Source organism: Homalodisca vitripennis, chromosome 1 (genome assembly GCF_021130785.1).
Source record: "Homalodisca vitripennis isolate AUS2020 chromosome 1, UT_GWSS_2.1, whole genome shotgun sequence".
NCBI classification, from domain to species: Eukaryota; Metazoa; Arthropoda; class Insecta; order Hemiptera; family Cicadellidae; genus Homalodisca; species Homalodisca vitripennis.
The window spans coordinates 25,843,394-25,866,406 of NC_060207.1; the positions used below are offsets into that span (position 1 = coordinate 25,843,394).

General features: G+C 32.1%; 1 protein-coding gene across 1 annotated transcript in view; it reads right to left on the reverse strand.

Moving 5' to 3' along the window:
- Window positions 1-23,013, reverse strand: part of LOC124358464 (peroxidasin homolog) — a 59,107-nt gene that overhangs the window by 18,528 nt on the left and 17,566 nt on the right. The window contains 7 exon segments of the mRNA XM_046810761.1: window positions 464-581; window positions 1,723-1,886; window positions 4,877-4,948; window positions 5,056-5,127; window positions 7,352-7,423; window positions 14,039-14,110; window positions 15,493-15,564. Of these exon segments, the coding sequence (XP_046666717.1) occupies window positions 464-581; window positions 1,723-1,886; window positions 4,877-4,948; window positions 5,056-5,127; window positions 7,352-7,423; window positions 14,039-14,110; window positions 15,493-15,564 (642 nt within the window).

Here is a 23,013-nt window from a genome sequence, read left to right on the forward strand (position 1 = left end):
TTTTTTAAAGATTCCTTTAGGTCTAGTCATTATATTATCAAAGATCACTTTGAAATAAAAGTCTATAAACACTGAGTCAACTTCCAATAATAACAAAATATTGTCAGAACAACAAAGTTGCTAGGTTACAAACAATTGACAATAAAAAAACAAGCAGACATCTGTCAAAACTGCTAAGGTCATAGAGAAACAAAAACCTAAGAGTAAGTAAATAAGAAATCAGTAATATCAGCACTTTAAGAAAGCTCAACACAGCCGTCAATGGCGTTGCAGAGGCAACTTCAAAAATTTATTTGAAGCATTTAGAAATTGTTGTGAGTGATAATATTAATATCATTGCATTCCGAAAATGTCAAACTACAATAAAAAAAAATAAAAATATATGTTAAAAATAATTTTTTTTTTGTCCAAGTCCCCTTAAAGGTATAATGAGATATTAACGATTAAAATTGTTGAGTGTTACCTATCTCTCATCCAGACAATTTTTGGTTGCGGATCTCCTTCTGCTTTGCATGTGAAGAATACCGTTCCTCCAAAAGACACCTCCACGTCTCTAGGTTCCTCAGTTAGGCGTGGCTTTGCTGAAAAGAGGAAAATTCTATGCATACGTTTAATAAGAACAGATCATAATTATCACAACTGTATTTTAATGGTTAGTTACATTTAAAAATAATCTAAAATAGCCTTAGTAATTACATAGTGTTATTTTTGTATTAAGTATAAAATACTTAAATAATTATGTAGTGAGAATTTGTAATACTGAGCCATAGTAATTTCTTAGTTTCGGTGTTTTTAAATTTCTTTTATATAATGACTACATAAACAGTCCAGCTCGTTTATATCGTTATGAAATTCCCCAAACTGTACATATCCACAATCGTCACTTTTACCTCTTCAATAATGCTCAACACATATTAATGACCCTGTTTATACCCAACTATTAGGTATAATACACATCCACACATTATTAACGAATGCCGTTTTTATGACATTTCAGTACAGTAATGAGACTGAAAAAGGAGCACACGACTACACTAATGGAAAAAGTAAACTTCAACAGAAATATATAAAAATATTCAACACTCTTCTATTTTTTTAATTTGCTCACTCCTTTATACCCTTTTAAAAACATTACATACATCTACAAATTGAGTACTGCTCACCATCTCACCGGCCACTACGTAAAGAATTATTTCGAACGAGAGACACAAATAGGAGGTCATGATCATCCTAATCATAACTAGTTTCAATATATTAAATAGTTATAATATTACTATTTATGATAATCAATACTTCTAGTAAACAATGAATTACATACACTGACAAAATATAGGTATCATTCCTTACTATTATAGTTTTCCGGTTCTCTATGCAAAGAAACAATTTCAACGTACGGTATAAACGCAAAATGATAATAATTACACCGAAAACTGGTATAGATGAATGGCTTGAGAAAGCTTTGAGTAAATTTTGTGATGGTTCAGATTCAACTCTCCTGCCAATTAAAAACAATAATTTCTGACAATAATTAATTATCAGTTGTCTAGTCCTCATGGTACGAATTCAGCAAACGCCTATTGACGAAATGAGAAAACAATGAGGATATGTTTAAAACAGGGCAGGACAAAATCAATAACTACCAGTTCACACATATGAATCGGTTAATAAGAGTTCATTTCACATCGACCAATATGTCAAAAAACCTTACACAAGGTTACTCACAGCAGTGGAAGTCATTATCGGAAATGTTGACCAAGGGTTTTCCTTCCATGTTAGTGGGGAACTGACAGGTGGCGGCGGCCTGGGTACTGTCCTGCTTGTCCCTCAGCAGGTGTGCCAGCCACATCATCTCGCAGTCGCAGACCAGCGCATTGCTGTCCAGTCGTCTACACACCACACATAACGGTTAAAGTACTCCTATGTTAGTGGGGAACTGACAGGCGCAGCGGCCTGGGTACTCTCCTGCTTGTACCTCAGCAGGTGTGCCAGCCACATCATCTCGCAGTCGCAGACCAGCGCATTGCTGTCCAGTCGTCTACACACCACAAATAACGGTTAAAGTACTCCTATGTTAGTGGGTAACTGACAGGCGCAGCGGCCTGGGTACTGTCCTGCTTGTCCCTCAGCAGGTGTGCCAGCCACATCATCTCTCAGTCGCAGACCAGCACATTGCTGTCCAAGTCGTCTACACACCACAAATAACGGTTAAAGTACTCCTATGTTAGTGGGTAACTGACAGGCGCAGCGGCCTGGGTACTCTCCTGCTTGTCCCTCAGCAGGTGTGCCAGCCACATCATCTCGCAGTCGCAGACCAGCGCATTGCTGTCCAGTCGTCTACACACCACACATAACAGTTAAAGTACTCCTATGTTAGTGGGGAACTGACAGGCGCAGCGGCCTGGGTACTGTCCTGCTTGTCCCTCAGCAGGTGTGCCAGCCACATCATCTCGCAGTCGCAGACCAGCGCATTGCTGTCCAGTCGTCTACACACCACACATAACAGTTAAAGTACTCCTATGTTAGTGTGGGGAACTGACAGGCGCAGCGGCCTGGGTACTCTCCTGCTTGTACCTCAGCAGGTGTGCCAGCCACATCATCTCGCAGTCGCAGACCAGCGCATTGCTGTCCAGTCGTCTACACACCACACATAACAGTTAAAGTACTCCTATGTTAGTGGGGAACTGACAGGCGCAGCGGCCTGGGTACTCTCCTGCTTGTCCCTCAGCAGGTGTGCCAGCCACATCATCTCTCAGTCGCAGACCAGCACATTGCTGTCAAGTCGTCTACACACCACACATAAGTGTTAATATTCTTGCCTAACCTTTCTTGCCTAAAAGTTTCTCTGGTTAAAGCGTCTGCACTGTACAGTGATCCTGTTTTTCAAGTCTTGGACACCAGTGAGATGTATTTTAAAAACTACTGATTTTAAGTGGCCCCACAAAAAAGACTAAGGGTGTTAAGAAAGGAGCTCCATCTTATTGAATATAAAACATATACGCATTTAAATTTAACTGTCCTACTTCATTTACCAAGTGTTATCAAGTGTTTCCACAATAAGAGGGTCAATAGTGTTTTCTAGTAAATATAAGTACTCCATTTAAATTGCTTTCAATAAATACATGTCCAACAATAGTGTCGCCAAGTATTCCTGACCATACATTAATTTTTTTACGCCGTTGGGTTGATTCTTCAACGAATACATATGGCTTTTGGTTTGACCAAAATCGGCAATTGTGTTTATTAACAAAACTTAACATAAAATGTACATTCATCACTAAAACAAATGTTTTTCACAAAATTTTCATTGCCAGTAATGATTGCACTCATTTGTTCACAGAATTCAATCCGACGGTCATAATCATCTTCATTAAGTTCATGACAAACTTTGACTTTGTAAGGATGAAATTTGTTAATTTTCAACGCTTTAAGGATGGAACCAAGAGATAATCCAGTTCCAACAGCAAGTTTACGAATGGATGTATTAGGGTTTTCAACAACTTTATGAATCACTCTAAGTTGAGATAATTCGTCAACAACTCTGTGACCAAACCTTTTGTTGTTTTATTAACTGAACCACTTTCAGTAAATTTTGTAACTAAATCTATGATGTATCTAGGTGACACGTTCCTTTCACGATGTAGTGTGTTGAATGCGTTAACAGTTCTATTAGTACACTTATTCTCGAATCCAAAGATTAAAAGTAATTTCCACTCTTTTTTGAAGGCTGTAACCCATTTTCCTTGTCAAGCAAGACGTACAACACCACCACAGTCACTAAACAAATAAAACTGCATTCCCAAATGTTCGGCATGTTGAAACATGACCAGAGATAGCCGCTTACAGAACCAGTCTCCAACAAAACTGTAGATAAAAAAGATAACAGATCGATAAGACACTTGCTTGCCTGTTTACTTAGAAATACTGATAGCGAAATTAATAATTATGTTATGTGTACAAAACCTTTTGCTTTTTGGCAAAATACATTACAGTAAGTAATGGTGTTGTGTTATTAGTACAGTAGTTTGCAGACTAATAATTTTAATGTAAGAAATTACATTATTGGCTGCTGATACCAAACGGATTGGCCGATTTCAATTTTTTTTACCAAAATACAGAATTTTTTATAAGCTCCTATTTGCCATGTCACAAGGTATTAGTTACCATTTTAAAATTTTGGCTTTGGGTACGGGGTGGCAAGGGGTGAACAGTGAGCACTCCCATGTTGAATATATTTTTTTTGCTCCTACAATTTAGTACTATACACTCCCGTTTACAGAATTGTTATACTTGGGCTGTCTTTTAATACGAGTTTGAAGTTTTCACCTTGTATAAATAATGAATTTTATATTGGGTACTACTTTTTGTATTTTGCCAGTGAATTTAGTTAGGGATGGTAGCATTTCCTGTGTATACGAATATTTATAGATCACTTCATTATTATTAAATTAAACCATGCCACATTTAATTAAAGCAGTTTGCGTGCACATGTGAATTAGGCTACCATGTGTTGCATAATCAGTATACACTATTTGAATGAAATTAGTTCAACTAATCAATGAAATAATTGATTGATTTGGCAATGGCTAGTTCTTGGTCCTCATGCTAGACATATGTTGCTTACACATTGGTACTACTGTGTAATTACAGTTAATATATCTGAACACTATATTTAATTACTTTTGGTTTTCAAAACAACATGCTGACATACATGTTTACAGGTTGGGCAATAAATTATCAAGTAATTGGAACTACCTATAGAGATAATCCTAATAGAATATGTTGAAACTAGCTAACTTGCAATTCAAAATGCTCTATGCATGCAATTAATTTAGCTCAAAATCGAGTGAACACGTAACACAATATGGAAGCTACTTACATTCGCTTCAGTGAATCTAGCCCCTTGAACGTGCCTGAGGATAGGTGCCTCAACTTGTTGTTGTGCAAAAATCTAGAACAAAATTCAATCGTGGAAAGAAGGCAAGGTGAGTTTAACAGTGCAAACTGGTATTTTGGTGCAAATATGTAGTATTTTCTCGGGTTGTATGTTATACTTACAGCCTTTCAAGTGTCGCCAAGTCAGTAAAAGTGTTCGGGTGCAGTTTGTCGATCTTGTTGAAATGGAGATATCTGAAATTGATAGTTCACCATTATGACACACTCAGAATAAAAGCACGTTTGGTGACGCTTTACATTTATGAGGTAAAGGAGTGTATTTTATGTATTATAAGAGAGCCAAGGCTGTAACTTTGTTTAAAGTCTATGAAAACTTAGAAGAACATCATGTAAAATATGCATCTTAATTATTGATGAAAATTAATAAAATACATTATTATTCGTATTCTCATTTTATAATCAGTAAGAACAGTGGTATGCCCATTATATGAGTGGTTATTTCAAGAGAATTAAATAGTTAATTTTCATTGTGATGGCAAACAGGGTATTAGCCTGCGTTTGCCATCACGTTCTGTCATATGATGTCATATTTTATCTTCTACATTTTCATCTTTCCTTAACTACTCGATCAAGCAATTAATTATTTCAAATGGTAACTTGAAAAATGTAATGGTAACAGAAGATTGTAGAAGATAAATGGTGACAGGAGACTAAAGCCATAAGAAAAATGATAGGGTAGGAATCGTTGGGAGACCGGATTATTGACAATCTTACCTTATACAACACAGCCAAGTGCATCCTTTTGGACATGATTTTTCCTTTACACTGGACTTAGCATGTAGTTTAAGTATGATTGAAAATTCATTAATGATTACCATGTCGTTACATGGTCGCAAGCGGAAGTAGCAAGTCCGGTAACGTTACTCTTTAGTAGGAAAATCTGATCGGATCTTTCGTACCGACTGTGGTTTTTGTTTACACAATATTTTCGAAGCCTAAAAACTAGATATAAGACTGGGGAACAAACCCGCAGGCAGCTAGAGCTGTACACCGATACACCTACAGATGCATATTGTGAATTAAATTGTCCCGCCTTATTTAACCTAATAAAGAATTGTTATAAACGTAACTAGACGTTACATCAACAAGTAACCATAGATTAAAAGGCAACAAGGCTACATGGTTAGAAAAAACTGGTAAATTACAAAACAATTTTAAAACATTTTAAATACAAACCGAATTTTTGATAATTAATTCATTCTGAATCAATAATATTTTGATATGTTTCGAAAATAAGAGCGACGTCCAATTTGTTTTCTAACTTTTTTGTCAATTCTGAGGTAAACTCAGAAAAGAGTTGTTCACTAATTGAGAATTACTTCATACTCCAAGATTATTGTCGTTGTGATCGTCTTATAAAACACTGAAATTATGGTGATTTATTTATTTTTCAAAAGTGTCTAATTTTCTTGTTTTATAAAACTTTTAAAATTTTATACTATTTAGTTGGGGATGTGACCCTAGCATTCATCTAAATACAGAATAGGTTTTGAATTTAAGTAATTTTTATTTCAAAAATTAAATTTAGCATTGAACACTTCAGTCAAGAAAATTGAAGTCAAACGAAACTCCTTTGGTTGCTTTGGCACTCGTCTGATCGTTATCGGTACAGAAGTTGTTATTAGGCAATAACAAGTTGATCAAATAATTCTACTCATCAAAGTCGTACTCTAGTCTTAGTCAACTTAAATTACATACTCGAGCATGTTACGGTACCAAGTTCGTAATTGGATTTGATCGCAGAGAACTTGCAACCAAACGCGAACTTCTGTCAGTTACACTTATTTCATTTTACTTGACACATCAACTTTACACATCAAATAACTGCTCTCATAAATGGTAAATCGTGTGTCATTTGTAAGACTTTCAAATAGTTCTTTGAAACAAAATTAATAATACTTTATTCTTACTACATTCGTATCTATATTAATAAATGTTTGGAACTACTAAACTTTAATCTTTTAAATTTTTATGTAAAAGTAGCTACAAAAATGTTTAAATATAAATTATGTTTTTGGCAGACCATTACGTTGCTACGTTTACTACAGTCAAATGTGATTTATTTGTAACCCAACCTTTTCAAATGTAAATCTCACTCCAATAACTTAAATTTAAAATATTGTGATTATGTAACTTATGGATAAATGTTTTTTACGATTATTTAAAAGCTATTTGATCTAACTTCTTTATTGTTTTATTTTTACTACGTTACTCATGTAAAAAATATGTAAAACTCAGTACCAGAGTGCAATAACAAAACGCGTAAAAGAAAACAAGTGTAGTTTTAAAGTATGAGATAGCTACGACTCAATTTAGATAAGAATGATTTACATTATAAAAATTGTTTTAAACCGGTATAATAGACACTAACTATAGCACTAACTATAATAATACTTACAGCTGTTCAAGTTTCGATAATCCCTGAAACACTTTACTTTCCACTTCACGAATTTTATTCTTGTAGAGGTATCTGAAACATTAACTTATATTATTAAATATTGCACCGTAATTGTACAAAGGACTACATACATATAAACACATACTAGTGAATTTCAACCTGACACGTTGCTAAATTATTTATTCTTAAACTCTATGTACAAGGCGTATTGTTTAAAATATATTATGTTATTATTATACTTTAAACAGTATTATGACTTATATATTTAAACTGTTTGTATTTATGCCGAAGAATTATCATTTAAAATGATCATTTATTGTTACTATTTATTTCAACTATATCTTATGATTTTGAAGAAATTATTTTATACTATTAAACCACTTTTTGCTACACAACGGATTAAACTCGTCTGTAGGCTTATAACCCATGCATGTTTTATGAGGAACCCTTTTTGATATAAAACTGTCTTCAACGCATATTGGATTGTTTTTACACAACCTAATATTATAACTCAGTAAAATAAGGCAAAATAAGGATGGCAACCTCGGAATGAATGATAATAAGCTAAAAATGTGCATACGTCTTTATTTGATGGTATACACACTTACCTCAAAAGTCTCATATAATCACGTGTACGCGACTTAAGATATTTAAGGTCAAAGTTCACGAAAATCATTTTTTGCAAAAATATTGTTTCCCTTACGCTAAATGACTTTGAAGGTTGTTAGAGAAATTGTATAACGGAAAATTCTCTTCAACCTTTGTATGAAGTAAGTTAATGTACGTTCAACCCTTTTTGAGATACAGCGCAAAGAGTAAGAGACCGCTTACCTGTATATACGATAATGCGAGGTCAGCCAGTAGAATACAATAAATAAATTAGTTATATTGTTTAGTTATTCACTTACTATTATTATTATTATTACTTAATACTAATTATTATTGTTATTATTATTAACATTAATTTTATTAAATTTTTATTATTATTTATTATTTAATATACATATATATATATATATATATATATATATATATATATATAATTATAAATTATGCATTGTCTAAATAATACTTATTTTTATTTTTACCAAACCATACAATATTAAAATAAATATTTCAAATGAATTGTAATTATATATTTATTTATTGATCCAATAATCAATTTCTTAAAAATTACAAATATAACATATTTTCTTTTATTTTATTAAATGATTAATATTTTTTGTTTTAATTTTCTTCTTGTTCGTCGTCTTCTTCTTCTTCTTCCTCTGGCTGTTCAATATCGGATTCATTATCATCATTCTCGTTTACTAAAGTATCAGGAATAGAAAGATTTAAGAATATCAGGTGCATATTCACTTTCTTCATTGAAATCAGTGATGAAAAGTTGATGAAGCTGTCGAGGGATTATTAACAGTCCATTACATGCCCACAAATTGAAGTGGCATCGCAATCCTGATTTCCTGCATCCGCAATTAGAACCTCAACCTTTCTTGGAATTTTTAAAATATTGTATTCAGCAGGTCTTCTGGTGCTGGTGATAATAACGTTGTTATTGGTTCCAGGAGTTCATTTTATAGTACCCAGCCGAATTCCCTGAGGTTCTAAATCATTTCCCAAACAAATTTTGGTCTGATAATAGACACGAAGGATATGCTGACGAGCTGCTGTACTTGAAGGTGGAAAGACTTGATAACTGCACTGGTTTTGTTGAGTCTTGTTGATTTAATGAACTGGGTGGTGTGGTCGAACAGAGTCTATATCAATCATCTTCTGATTTCGGATAGCATTAAACGTTGCTAAGAAAAATACGTACTCCATTTTCAATCATTCTTGTTACAGAGCAGTTTTTTGTTTAAATAGTTGAGCTGATTGATTTAATTCGTGATTTTTTCGAACATTTTAACAAACGATATTTTAACTTTTTTATAAAGCGCAGAAGTCGTATCACATCCACTAAAACGCGTGTAAAAAAATATTTGTTTCTTAGAATGAGGGTATTTATCGAAACTTTTCGATGAATACAGTTTTTTTCTTCACATTACTCTTACCAATTGTTTTGAAAAAAAAAACTTCTTATTAATGTGATTTAGCACGTCCTATCAAGATAACTAAGCAAATCAATATCTTCTCCTACAATGACAGATTTTTTTATAAGTTCAGACTCTGCAATAGCTGTTTCTACAATGAGAACATCAGCATCATCTCTGGCTTGTTTTGTAGTGATATTAACAGTTTTTAATTTGTTGATAAGCGTGTCTAGAAATATTTTTTTATTAGATAATTCGATAAAAAATTTTCTTGGCTGATTGGCACCTCCATTGTTTCATCAAAGCGGAGTTCTTAAGATTTTGAAACACCAGCAGTTCTTCTTAATTGTTCCATTGCTTTAATGTTGTTAGTGTAGTCTGAGTAACCGTTCAAATACAACAAACGATACTTAAACCCATAATGTGTTTGTAAATATTTGACGTATTTATTCCAAATATCAGAGATAGTGTCATCTTTATTCCATACAACGCTATGCAAGAGAAATCCATCCACCATCGACGATATTATGTTGTAGTGGTTTCGTCCTAGTTCAATATCAACAGAAGTCATGTTTTTATATTAGTGCTGATTTTGCTGTTTTTCTCATGCCATTATTATCAAATAAATATGTTTGATTACGGGCTTAACTCATACTGTAGATATTATTTTAGATTATTTTGGATTTTTTTGTCTACACTTTATTCACTGGGAAGAGTAGTAATTAATCGATGGGAACTTTACAATCGTTAATTTTGACAGATTAATTATTAATAATAATGGTAATAAATAATAACAATAATAATAGTATTAAGTAATAATAATAATAGTAAATGAATAATTAACAATATAACTAATTTATTTATTGTATTCTACTGGCTGACCTCGCATTATCGTATATACAGGTAAGCGGTCTCTTACTCTTTGCGCTGTATCTCAAAAAGGATTAAACGTACATTAATTTACTTCATACAAAAGTTGAAGAGAGAATTTTCGTTCTACCAAATTTCTCTAACAACCTTCAAAGTCATTTAGCGTAAGGGAAACGAGATAATTTGCAAAAAACGGATTTTCGTGAACTTTGACCTTAATATCTTAAGTCGCGTACACGTGATTATATGAGACTTTTGAGGTAAGTGTTATATACCATCAAAATAAAGACGTATGCACATTTTTAGCTTATTATCATTCATTCCGAGGTTGCATCCTTATTTTACCGGACTATTATATTGTAAGCTCCGAACGCATACACGAGTTAGGAAAAATATTTTGTGTACTTAATTTCATTTTTTTATGTTTTATTTACTGTTTTCGTTATAAATGCATGGCTGAGTACCAAAGGCATTGTTACAATTTATTGATTATAAAATAATTTTCCATTTTTCACGCTAATTTCAGAATTTGCTATGACTAACCCTTCAACATTTTAGGTAAGGCGTACGACATTTACGTTTTTTTTTACTTTTTTAAAGGAAAATTCCTTCGTTTATTGAAAATTAAAGTAATGTTCATTAAAAGTACAGTACAATTCATTCGTAATAATCTAAAACCAAGCTCATATAATTCTAGGAAACAATTGTATTTTCACTACACTAAACAAACGTTACCAAACCGGTAAAATTACAACACTAACTGCCAAAGTTGCCGCTGGCAGTGCTGGCAATTACAAAACGCAAATAACCCACCATTCATAATTACTTTTAAAATTGTATCACTACATGAACTTCAGTGGAGGTTCAGAGATTGACAATATTCGCTATCACAGTGGACTTTATAACAATTTTAAAAATATGTTCAGTTCACTTACTGAAATAGCACGCATTATACATTATTATAATTATTAACTGGAAAGAACTGTACAATTATAAAACACAATAAAACAAATATAGATGTTTTTCAATTTTGTATTTACGACCTCCCCCTACCGACAGAACCGTTGTTTCTATCAAAGTTAGATTGTTTGCTCTGCCAGTGCTTATTTGTGTAGGCGCATGTAAACAGTTAGTTAGCACGGCTATGATATTTGAGTATAAGCAGACTACTATGGTTTATTTTAAAGAGCATGTGGACTTACTTGTATAATATTGTTTAAATAATTTGTATAAGATTTTGTTATTTTAAAATCGAATTGAGATCTTTATGCACTGTGTCCATGATAGTCATGTCACAATTTCAAGTGTTTATATCTACTAAATTATTAATCTCAGTTCTAGGAAACAGATATAATTTACAACAGCTGTTTATAAAGTTTTATTTTCATCAAATTTAGTTAAAAACTGTCATCATCTAGTAATATGTGTTTATAGTATTTTGTATCAGCGTAATTCACTTAAAATAAATGGTCCGTGTGCTCTTTTCTGTGACTATGTTATTGGGCAATATTTTTCGGTGGTAACTCTATTGACACATTAATATATCTTGATGTATTATAACACTATGACCTTCCACAAAAAAAAATAGAAATGTGTTTTTTATCAACGAGCACCTCTCTATTATGGCCAAAGTGTTCGTGTTTTTTTAAACATGAAATTGCCTGGAAATTGGTTTGGTCGAGGAGGGTGGAAGGAAGGCCATTTAAATTTCCATTTATGGGACTGTCTCAAAAGTTAAGTTTATAGTGAACACATTCGAAATATAGACACTTAAAGCAACGAATAAGAGTACGAATACTATGAGTGAATCATTTTCACCGTAAATCCTGAGCAAAGTATGGGAGGAGATCAAAGTTCACTATGGCATCTGCAGAAAGCTTCATGGTGCTCATGTAAGCTCAAATAATGACTTAAAACTGTTTAAAGTACTCTTTTATTCTATGTTAATCTCATTCTTGTGCTGAATGTACTTTGTGAAAACTTGACAGATATATGTTCATTTAAGTATTTAAATGAAAAGATACCTAATAAGTACTTTAAGTTTAGCAATGAAGCGATATCTCTATAATATAATTATACAGGGGTGCTGAAAAGTCCCGGGACGGTCTAATAACTTTTGAACTAATTACAATATAAGAACCAAAATTTTACATCAAGCTTTTGCTCATATAAAACTATTATTTTATGTATTTCACCATGATATCCTGCTTATGGGGGACGTCCCGCTAGGGGTTGGTGAAAATTCTTAAATAGAAGCATAGGTCGAGTCGTACATCAAATTAAAGCTCTTTTAATTAGAAACATTTTGGCGAAAATCTGACGTAAAACAGTTGGCGCATTACAAAATGGCGGACACTCAAAGATTATAAAATACAGAATTTTTCAAATGCAAACATTCTGGTTGTTAGAGAAAACTGAGACACTTAATCTTTTATTTTACTTCTTTTACTTCAAATCACTTACCAAAACAGTTATAACAAATGTTCAAAGTGTTTGCCTTCAGTTTGCTGACAATATCCCAAGTAGAACGCTGATATCGCATTGTTTAAAGCTTGGACAGGAACACCCTGAGCTTCTCTTACAATACGGTTTCTCAACTCATCCAAATTTTGAGGTTTTGTTTTAAACACTTTTTCTTTGAGGTAGCCCCAAAAGAAGTAGTCTAAAGGGGACAAATCTGGAGAACGGGCAGGCCATTCTATTGTTCCCCTTCTACCAATCCACTTATGTGGAAAGACTTTGTCTAAAAAATGTCTTACATGTACGCCATAATGTGGAGGGGCTCCATCTTGCTGAAACCAGATATTTTCATTAAACAGATGCCTTACCTCATCACATGATCTAATACGGTCACCAAACCCGCGCATCATTAATAAAGTTATTCTTTCTCTCTCGGAAAGCGCCATAGCAAAACAAACTAGCACGACTGAAACTACTTGCAAAATTAGGGCTTGAAGACTTCTAAGTGACTGAGTTGATAAAACAACTGTATCTGTCAGCTGGCAATTTCATTGTTGTCTTATTGGTCTTGTTTGCTCCAGCTGATTACCTTCCAGATAAGGAAGGTAATAACCTTACCTGCTGATAAGGAATTTCCAGATAAACAAATATCAGCGTTCTACAATCGATTGGGATATTGTCAGCAAACTGAAGGCAAACACTTTGAACATTTGTTATAACTGTTTTGGTAAGTGATTTGAAGTAAAAGAAGTAAAATAAAAGATTAAGTGTCTCAGTTTTCTCTAACAACCAGAATGTTTGCATTTGAAAAATTCTGTATTTTATAATCTTTGAGTGTCCGCCATTTTGTAATGCGTCAACTGTTTTACGTCAGATTTTCGCCAAAATGCTTCTAATTAAAAGAGCTTTAATTTGATGTACGACTCGACCTATGCTTCTATTTAAGAATTTTCACCAACCCCTAGCGGGACGTCCCCCATAAGCAGGATATCATGGTGAAATACATAAAATAATAGTTTTATATGAGCAAAAGCTTGATGTAAATTTTGGTTCTTATATTGTAATTAGTTCAAAAGTTATTAGACCGTCTCGGGACTTTTCAGCACCCCTGTATAAGCAATTTGTAAGCGTAACTTAGCGTTCTGAAGTTATTCACCTGACACAGAATAAGTAATCGTCTGATGGAGACAAAGTTTAAACACACAATTCAATTTATTTAATTGAAAACTTTTACCTATGGACAAAGGAGTGCTAATATCTAGACTACACAATATAGCCTACAGTAGTATAGTACTTACAGTATAGCCTATAGTAGTATAATACTCACAAGTATCGCAGCTCCGAGAGTCCGTCAAACACTCCATTCTGTAACCTCGTTAACTGGTTATTATTTAGTAACCTGAAATAATAACAGAACATAAAGCTGATCAGACAGTTGCATTATTATTTAAAATTAGCTGTATATGTTTAAAGGCACCTTAATGTTATAATAATTGTAAACGTTACAAAGCCAAAGTGAAGTCTATCTACAAGCTGAAACATCTTATAGTGGATATCTATTACCTCAGTATACGATGTTAAAAGAATTTAAAAACTGAATTAGCAGTCATTTCAGTACAATTTGTAGACGACTTGTAATAAACATAATAAATCTACCCCTTTAACATATTCATGCATAACAGTTTTCACTTGTAATATCAGATATAAAGGTATAGGCAATATAACATCAGAAATTATATATGAAAAGTAATAAGTATTAAACCGATGATTCTGCCTTAGTGTAAATATTGAATTTATTAAACAATACTTCTATTAATAGAATTGCGTTGTCGCTGGACTTAATAAACCATTATTTCCAGGAATTGTGACCTTTTTAGTATGTGACCTATGACAAGCAAGCTTTAACAATACCACTAAGTAGTAGAAAGGTTGAACTGTTTGTGTCCAAGATTACTTTAAATTATTATTAAATTATTTACAGTAAATAGAGGGACTCAATCATTAATTTAGTAATATAGACGAAGTAACGTAGGGTTTAGTGAACACACTTTCTATATAATTGACAAATATTCCTTGACTCGCACAATAAAGGCTTTTATTACCTACAACAATACTGTGCATAAACTAGAGCATGAATAGCGAGTAAATAGAGGAACCCAATCTTTAATTTAGGAACACAACCGAGCACACTTTCTATACGATTGTCAAATTAACATTCCTTGATTTGCACAGTAACGCTTCCATTACCTACAACGATATTTTGCATACAACTTAACAATGAATATCAAAATATTCATTAAGTTTTAATGCATTGTATTGCAAAATAAACTAGCATTAATAAAAATATCGAACAAATCTATTAGTCAATTATAATTTTATAATTTTGTATTAATGTTAAGTAACCAAAATTTTAACTACAATGTAATGTTCTTTGTATATTGTTATTTGTGAAAACCTAAATATAAACAATAATGATTATTATTATTACATAATTCCTCTTAACTCTGAATATAATGGAATAATTATTATCACCCTAAATACCTATAATTATAATAGTGATTAAATAGATAATTTTAGCGTACGATACATAGTAGGACAATATTGCCAACATATTTCAAGGGAAATGTTTATTCTTATGAATTGATGAAGTATTTCTTATTATCATCCAATTACATTTGTTTTTGCATTCCACTATCTATAAAACTTGATGCATAATTTTGCAAATAATATACTATAACTGTCTAGAATATAATCTTAAGTACAATTAAATAGTAAACTTACAGTGTGTTGAGACTGTGGAGGTTTCTAAACGTGCCTGGTACGATGTCTTTTATTTTATTGAATCTTAAGTCTCTGAAACAAAACAATAATAATCATGTTAATAATATTGTAGATATATACATAATGAGAAGTTGTTACCAATACACATTGTTGCATTGACTTGGTAAATACAACTGAATTATTGTGCATTTCACCTATCACAGAAACAGATAAATAAAAATAAAATATAGCTACGTTTGATTATTTTTGAGAATACAAGACACGCAAAAACTAAATCTACATTTTTCGATTCACAACGTGCTCAATCTTTGCCGACAAAAATATATATTGAACTATACTAATGGAGACGGGTTTTTATTACAAACAGCCGACTGCTTATTATTGGCACTTTCAGTTGAATCTCTGGTGACTACAGATGGTTCTCTAAAGAAACAAAATATTTCCATAATCTAATATTGTGTTAGCAAAGTTTCTGTACCGGTAAATTTAAATGGTAATTATTATGATACCAGTCGCGGAATTCTTAGATACTGTGAAACTGAAAATAATATATTCTTTGCATAAATTCAAAAGAACAATATACCAAAACAAATACTATTATTTGTTTGTAACAGCTGGGCCAGAGCGGTCTCTTGTCAACAAACAATGTAAAAGTTGTAGTAACCGAACCCCACCTCTGCGATAAGGAAAACGGGATTCTAGTGTTAGGAAAACACTCTTCTTGTATTAACCGTTCCCTCCACAAACACTTTAGAACTCAGTAAATCTTGAAGGGTTATTTATATTGACGTATTGTGCACTGATACGTAAAGCGCGTTTAAAAAATGAAGTTGTAACCTTTTTTATGCAGAACCAAAAACAATGTTAATCTTTTTCGAACTACAACCCGTCCATGGTTCTTAATAAAAGGCATAAAAACTATTCTCTTCAAACGACAGATATCTTGAAACCTTCTTAAATGTATGATTGGCCTAGCTTTAGCGAAGCCTACTACTCGAGAAGCTATTACCTAGTGTTTGTATGATATCTCGAAAACAAACTCACATGCAGACCTGAAATTTGGCGAGAAGCTTCAATTCTATGAGGAACACTGAGTTCGATGATCGTACATGTTACAGAATGGGATTTTTTTTAGCATTAGCAAACATTTTACATTGGTCTTATGGGTATCCATGATGGCAACGAGAACATGTAAAAATAAATAAATCTGTAAACAAACTCAACAAGAGATTTTATGACATATTACCACATTCAGCCTAAACATGCCAACACATACAAAATCGATTTACTGTGACTTAATTTGTAGACTCTCACCTCTAGCCTTGAAATTTTGCATTGAACTTCTAGGTACTACGTTAGTTTGAATTTACTTTGTATGTGTTTATGTATTTTTACTAAATGGTTACGTTATACATTAACAATGAATATTATTAGTTATTGATCCATGTCACATTATATTTTTAAGAATATTCACTACGAAATAAGTTTTGAAAGTTGTATTTTATGATTAGTAATAGTTATTTAATCCATGTAAACTTATATTTCCAGTACTATATTTAATTCCACACTGTTTGCATTCTATTTTATATTTATCTTTCAATTTAAACGTATCTCACTGGTATGTAATTGAAAATATTTCTAGAACTATAACTTAATAATACTTGAACGTCTAACATGATTGACCATTCCACCTTTCAGTTTTATATTTCCTCAGCAATATTACGTGTATAATAAATTACATTTAAAAGTACACCGTGGTATATATACAAGTTTAAACAAAGTTCGAAGTGTACGATCAAGCATTAAACAATAATAGAATTCACACTAAAATATACCTAATAAAGGAGTACTACGATCCTTTGGAAAATTCTTGGATAACAGTAAGTGAAATATTTTAAATTTATTTTTATTGAATTAAATATTGATGCGGATGTGTAGGTGGACAGAAAAGCACATAGTTTTATAGGTGTTCTTGGTTTTCCAGTGATTCTAAAAGAAGATGATTCATGCAGTACGTGCATTAGGTGAAATGAATGCGAAAATATCTCAGACGAGAGAAAATGTAGCCAAGAGAGAGGTCGAGGACAACATAAATCATCTGAATCCTCAAGCACTACTTGTGAACCCATTACTTAGCTGTATATCACGCTGCGCTGTATCTTACAAAACAGTTATAGTGACTCTTATGTCCGTTCTACTAGGTAAAAACTAATGTAAGGAAATTACTTTTGAAGTTTATGCTTATACAAATTTATTAGTTTTGATCTGGAATATAATTTAAATTACAAAGCTTTTTAGTTTTATAAAAAGTTATACAGGTTTTTGGAAGTTATCTATGAGATCGATAAGTTTCTGTCAAAATCATTAAACTAACAAACTTATCAGTTATACAACTCCATAAAAATTCAACCCAAATCTCTGGTTATTTTGGGGATGATACGTACTGTTGCTTAATTAATTCAACTCTATGGAACCTAATGTTTAGCTCTAAATATTTTCATACTTAAGTCCATACGGTCTATAGTTGTCACTATGAGAAATTTACGCTTAATAATTTAATTTAATTAATTAAATTTAATAAGAAGTTCGTAATCTCCAAAGTTTCTGAGCAAGAATATCCTTATAGTTTACTAGTATTTCCGAGTTTTACTGAAGCAAATTTCTTTATTTTAACTACGTTCATCAAACTCCACAACCATCCAGTCCAACCAAGCTGTATATTTTAATTGTGTAAACGCTTTCGTTTTATTTAAAAAAATGAATGTATTTATGTATTTTAGAGGCAACTATTAAAAGTGTTGCCTCAAAAAGTGTTTAAAATAAGTAACAAGAATAAACCTTTGAACATAGTTTTTCGATTTGTACAAAGTACATTTCGGATTTGAAGAATCCATCTTCAGTTATAGGTAAATAGTAAGTAGTTTAAGGTAAATAAATGAAGTAAATAAATAATTGGTAAACATTGCCACAAAATTAACAAATTATTGTACAAATAAAAATATCAATTGGGTTTCAAAACTTCTAATAACCTCGACCTTGTAATAAAAAATAAAAGCAATTCGGAAAACCAAAATTTAACAATAGTGGAGTATACAAATTTAAATTAACGATTGTCAAAACCACTGTGTTGGACAAATCGGCAATTCAAAATTCTATAAAATGGACATATAAAAGCACTGAAGATATAATCAAATTCAAAATAAGTTGACCATTTTAATATATAACACCCACCATATATATATAGAAACGTCGAAAACAATGTTGATATTTTACACAAATGCAAAAAAATCACCAATTGTCAAATTTAGAACATTTTTAAATTTACAAAAGTGCCTAAACTAATCCTAATGTATTATTAAATGAAAAAGATTTGTTTTAGAAACATTTTTAAGGTTATTATTTTATGTTTGGTCCAAACAATGGTTTATATACCAATGACGAATAAACAACATTTATTAATGGTTTTGTTTTTTACTATCGATGAACTTCTAAACATAAAAAGGTACATAAATATATGGAATGACCTTTAACAGTTCTATAAAGGAGACATTATTTAATAATATTGTTAATATTTTATACATTTTCCATGTAATATCGTATTGCAAAGGATAAAGTAACTAGTAGTGCTATAGCTCTTAGCTTTAGGCGATGGTATAATGGTTACCTTCAAAGTCATTCCCATTTACACCACGTCAAAGTATTTCATTACAATCTTGAGGTATTGTAGAAACGTAGTGTAGAGAAGAGTAAAAGTCAAAATGTGTTAAACTCACACAGTAAAATTCAGTGATGCTCATGTTGATATTAAGTTCAAATATGCGAAATGTGAGGCTTAGACAAAATGTAACATACTACAAAACATAATATTCACAAAATGAACAGGTATTCCTTTTAAAAACGTTTGATAGTGTCCAAGGTACTGTAAGAAGGACCTTTGTACATACAAAAATACAATAACTCAACAAAACAATAATTTGACAAAGCAATAATGTATCAAATAGTTAGCGAATTGTGAGAAAGAAATAATAGTTGACCATAATTGAATCACGATAGTTCTAAACTTCATTTACCTTTATGCGGACATGCATGACTGGTTTTGCCAGTTTCAGTTCAAAACATTTTGGTTGAATAAGGCTCTCAGGAGGAAGGACAAATTTCATAAGATTTCAACTGTGTGGGTGATGTCTATACACTGTGACTGGAAGTAATAGGGAATTACTTTACTTAAATTAATGTAGATGCCATATATCACTTCATGTAATTCAGTATAATTTTCCCCATAACGACCTTTACACATTTTATTTATTTATTTATTCTTCCAACGGATACACCATTTACAATAATAATATAAAATTAAGGAACATTTTCGAGATGGCAAATTTAATATGGATTTGTTGATTGAAGGGATTTGAAAACTGCACATACCTAGAAAGATACCAAAAATAATAAGAATATTTATTTTCTCTTACACAAAAATATTTTGTTCAAACAAACAGAAGGAAACATGATATATAACATTTATTTATAGAAAATAATCATTACTGAAAGAAATTAAGATAAAATAATACTCAGTATAAGCAAGTATCATTAAAACAAAAAATATTACCTTTTTCAAATAAAGTACATGACATTAAAACACAATTGACTTTTTACGTTACTGGCGAGAAAATTTAGGACCTCAGAAGGCTAAGCTTGTTTAGAGGTTCCATTGTTAACATTAAATATAACATTACTGAAATTGGCCACGTTCATACATAACTAAAAAAGAAACATAGCAGTGCTAAAATAATAACATCAATACTCTTATAGCTCAACATCATTAGACCATTTATATTAAATTAACATTCGTGAAATTAAATAAAATTACAATGACATGGACTTTTCATAAAAGAACAAAAAAATCTATTTTATACAACATATTCATGACTTTCGAGGTTTTCTAAAGATTCACTCTTTAATTTTTTTTTATATAAATATTTACTATTATTGATGTTTTTATATATGCAGGAATTTTGTTATAGAATCTGGGTGCTAGAAAATTTTAGGTTATCGTAAAAAATGTATTGTATGGTTTAGACGTAACTGTTAGTTCCGGATTTCTATGTCTGTTTCTGGTACTACAATTCACATGATTATTTGTGTACTAGTGTACTCACCAGAAACGCCAATTTGTAATATTAACTGACAAGGTTTTATGTGTGGATCATAATAATGTATAAAGAAGGCCTTATTAGGTCAGGACAATAAAAACAGTGATTACAAAAATAGTGCCGCCATGTTAAGTGTTAAGTTCCTGGCAGCACAGCCCGTGAAAGCGGTAATACAGACGGATGACGTCACATTTATTTCGCCCAGCGGACAGCGCGCGGTAATCTTCTTACGTGAGAAGCGGCTTTGAAACTTCGCCCGTCAATTAGGTTTACACTTCAAAAGATTTGCAAAGGGAGGCTATGTGAGTCTACGGCCTAATTCTAAAGCGGACGCATTAGGAATGCCTGTTATTTCGACAAAAGGAATTAGAAAATGGCTGATTAGTTTTAGCCCTTGAACTGGCAATCAGCATTATAATGTCGATCTGAATGTCGACCTATGGGTGGCAATCGACATTTTAAAGTCAAATGTTTTAAAGTTCACATAGTACCTAAATGTACACTAGTGCCACTATTAATACACCATTTGAAAAAGAAAGAATTTCCGATTTTAATGGTGAAATTGATTTTGTCGTTTTGGCTACAGGATGTCACAGTGACGTCATGAGACTTGGCAGATAGATTTCTTCATTTAGCCATTATACAAATTAGTGATATATTATAGGTATGGCTTATTATGTTTGTTTATAGCTTGTTATTAGGTTTTTTTAGGTTATACTATGCAAAAGTTTTGTATATTTTGAAAATATTTAGTGTAAAATTAGTTTTTTTATTTTTTGAAAATAATCGTAATCATAGTAACAAATGTAAATTTGTTACCAATTTAAAAAAAATTAAAAAATTAGAAATTGGTTATTTTTATTTTTGGTTTTGTAGTGCGTCCCCCCACCCCCCCCCCCCCCCACCCCCCCCCCCCCCCACCCCCCCCCCCCCCCACCCCCCCCCCCCCCCACCCCCCCCCCCCCCCACCCCCCCCCCCCCAACAAGAATTATAATTACAACAAATTTAAAATGCTCGTATATACATGATTTGGATACATTTGTCTTAGTTTAAAACCCTTAAAACCTTAACACGTTAGAAAAAAAACCACTTTATCATCATAACAGTTTTTACTAGATATATTTGTTTGCTATTTTAGAATGCTAGTACAAAGTTCAATGCTATCTTTGTGTTGAATACGTTCTATTGAACCTTTTACTATCACAAAAAAAATATTAATTAAATACAGTGGAAATGTTTTTCTGCATTTAATTTTGCTATAGAATACTCATCAATAAGATACCTTGGTATAATTTTCAATACCTTGAGCAAACATAATTTTAAATTATTACGATAGGTTTGTGGGTAATGAAATGAAATGAAATTATAAATGTCTTTATTGAATACAACATAAAACATATTCAATTGGCTAGGTTAGGACTATTAAGTCCTCTCTTACACCTAACCATAAATTAATAAACTCTACTATTACTGTAAAACAAGAGCCACATTACAGTTTACATTACTATTTTACATTCAAAAATTATAATCTCTAGACACTGCGAATCAAACATTTATCTATCAAACCTCTATGTCCTTTAGTATCAGAAAGGATTTTTATTATATAAATAAAGCAATAAAATGAAATAAAGGCTCTCTATGAAACTAAAAATAAATAAATAGAATAAACCTTACAAGGAAATTAACAGACATTCATCCATCACCATTCATACAAAGCCATCGTCCCATACCCTATGCCACGATATCGTCAACCCGACGAGGCCCGAAACAGATGGTCCCTAAGCACCCCCCGAAAACCGTTCCCGACTACGAATACCTCAGATATGATCCGGGAGATTATTCCAGAGTCGACAAGCAGAGACTGAATGGCTTTTGTGGGTAATTAGCACATTCTGCAGTATTTACTTTGTGGATGCTAATATTATGTACAAGTATAATTAAAAATACATGTTAAGGTTAATCACCGAGATATCCATGCAGTTGAATTCCATATGTCAACGGTTAGCATCAACGACCATTTCTCTTGGCGGCATTAAAAAATTTGAAGGAAGTGGGTTAATCCCACTTCACTGTTGGCATATATTGTATTGCAACTTTGAGAATTCGTCGTCAAGCATCATCTTATCAAACAAGTCTTTCCAGAGCTAGAGGACTATTATCTCTTATTAATTATTGTTACTTATAGCTACTTTTGTTACAAAAGGATGAATATATCCTCAATTTTTATAGTTTTTTGTGAAATAAATCCGTTCTATCCTCCGATTGGAGTAGAGCGCTTTTCGGATTCGACAGAGATGTAAATGCATAATATAAGACAAAAGAAATTAACCAAAATATCACTTCCGGCTTATTCGTAAGTAAGGTACATTT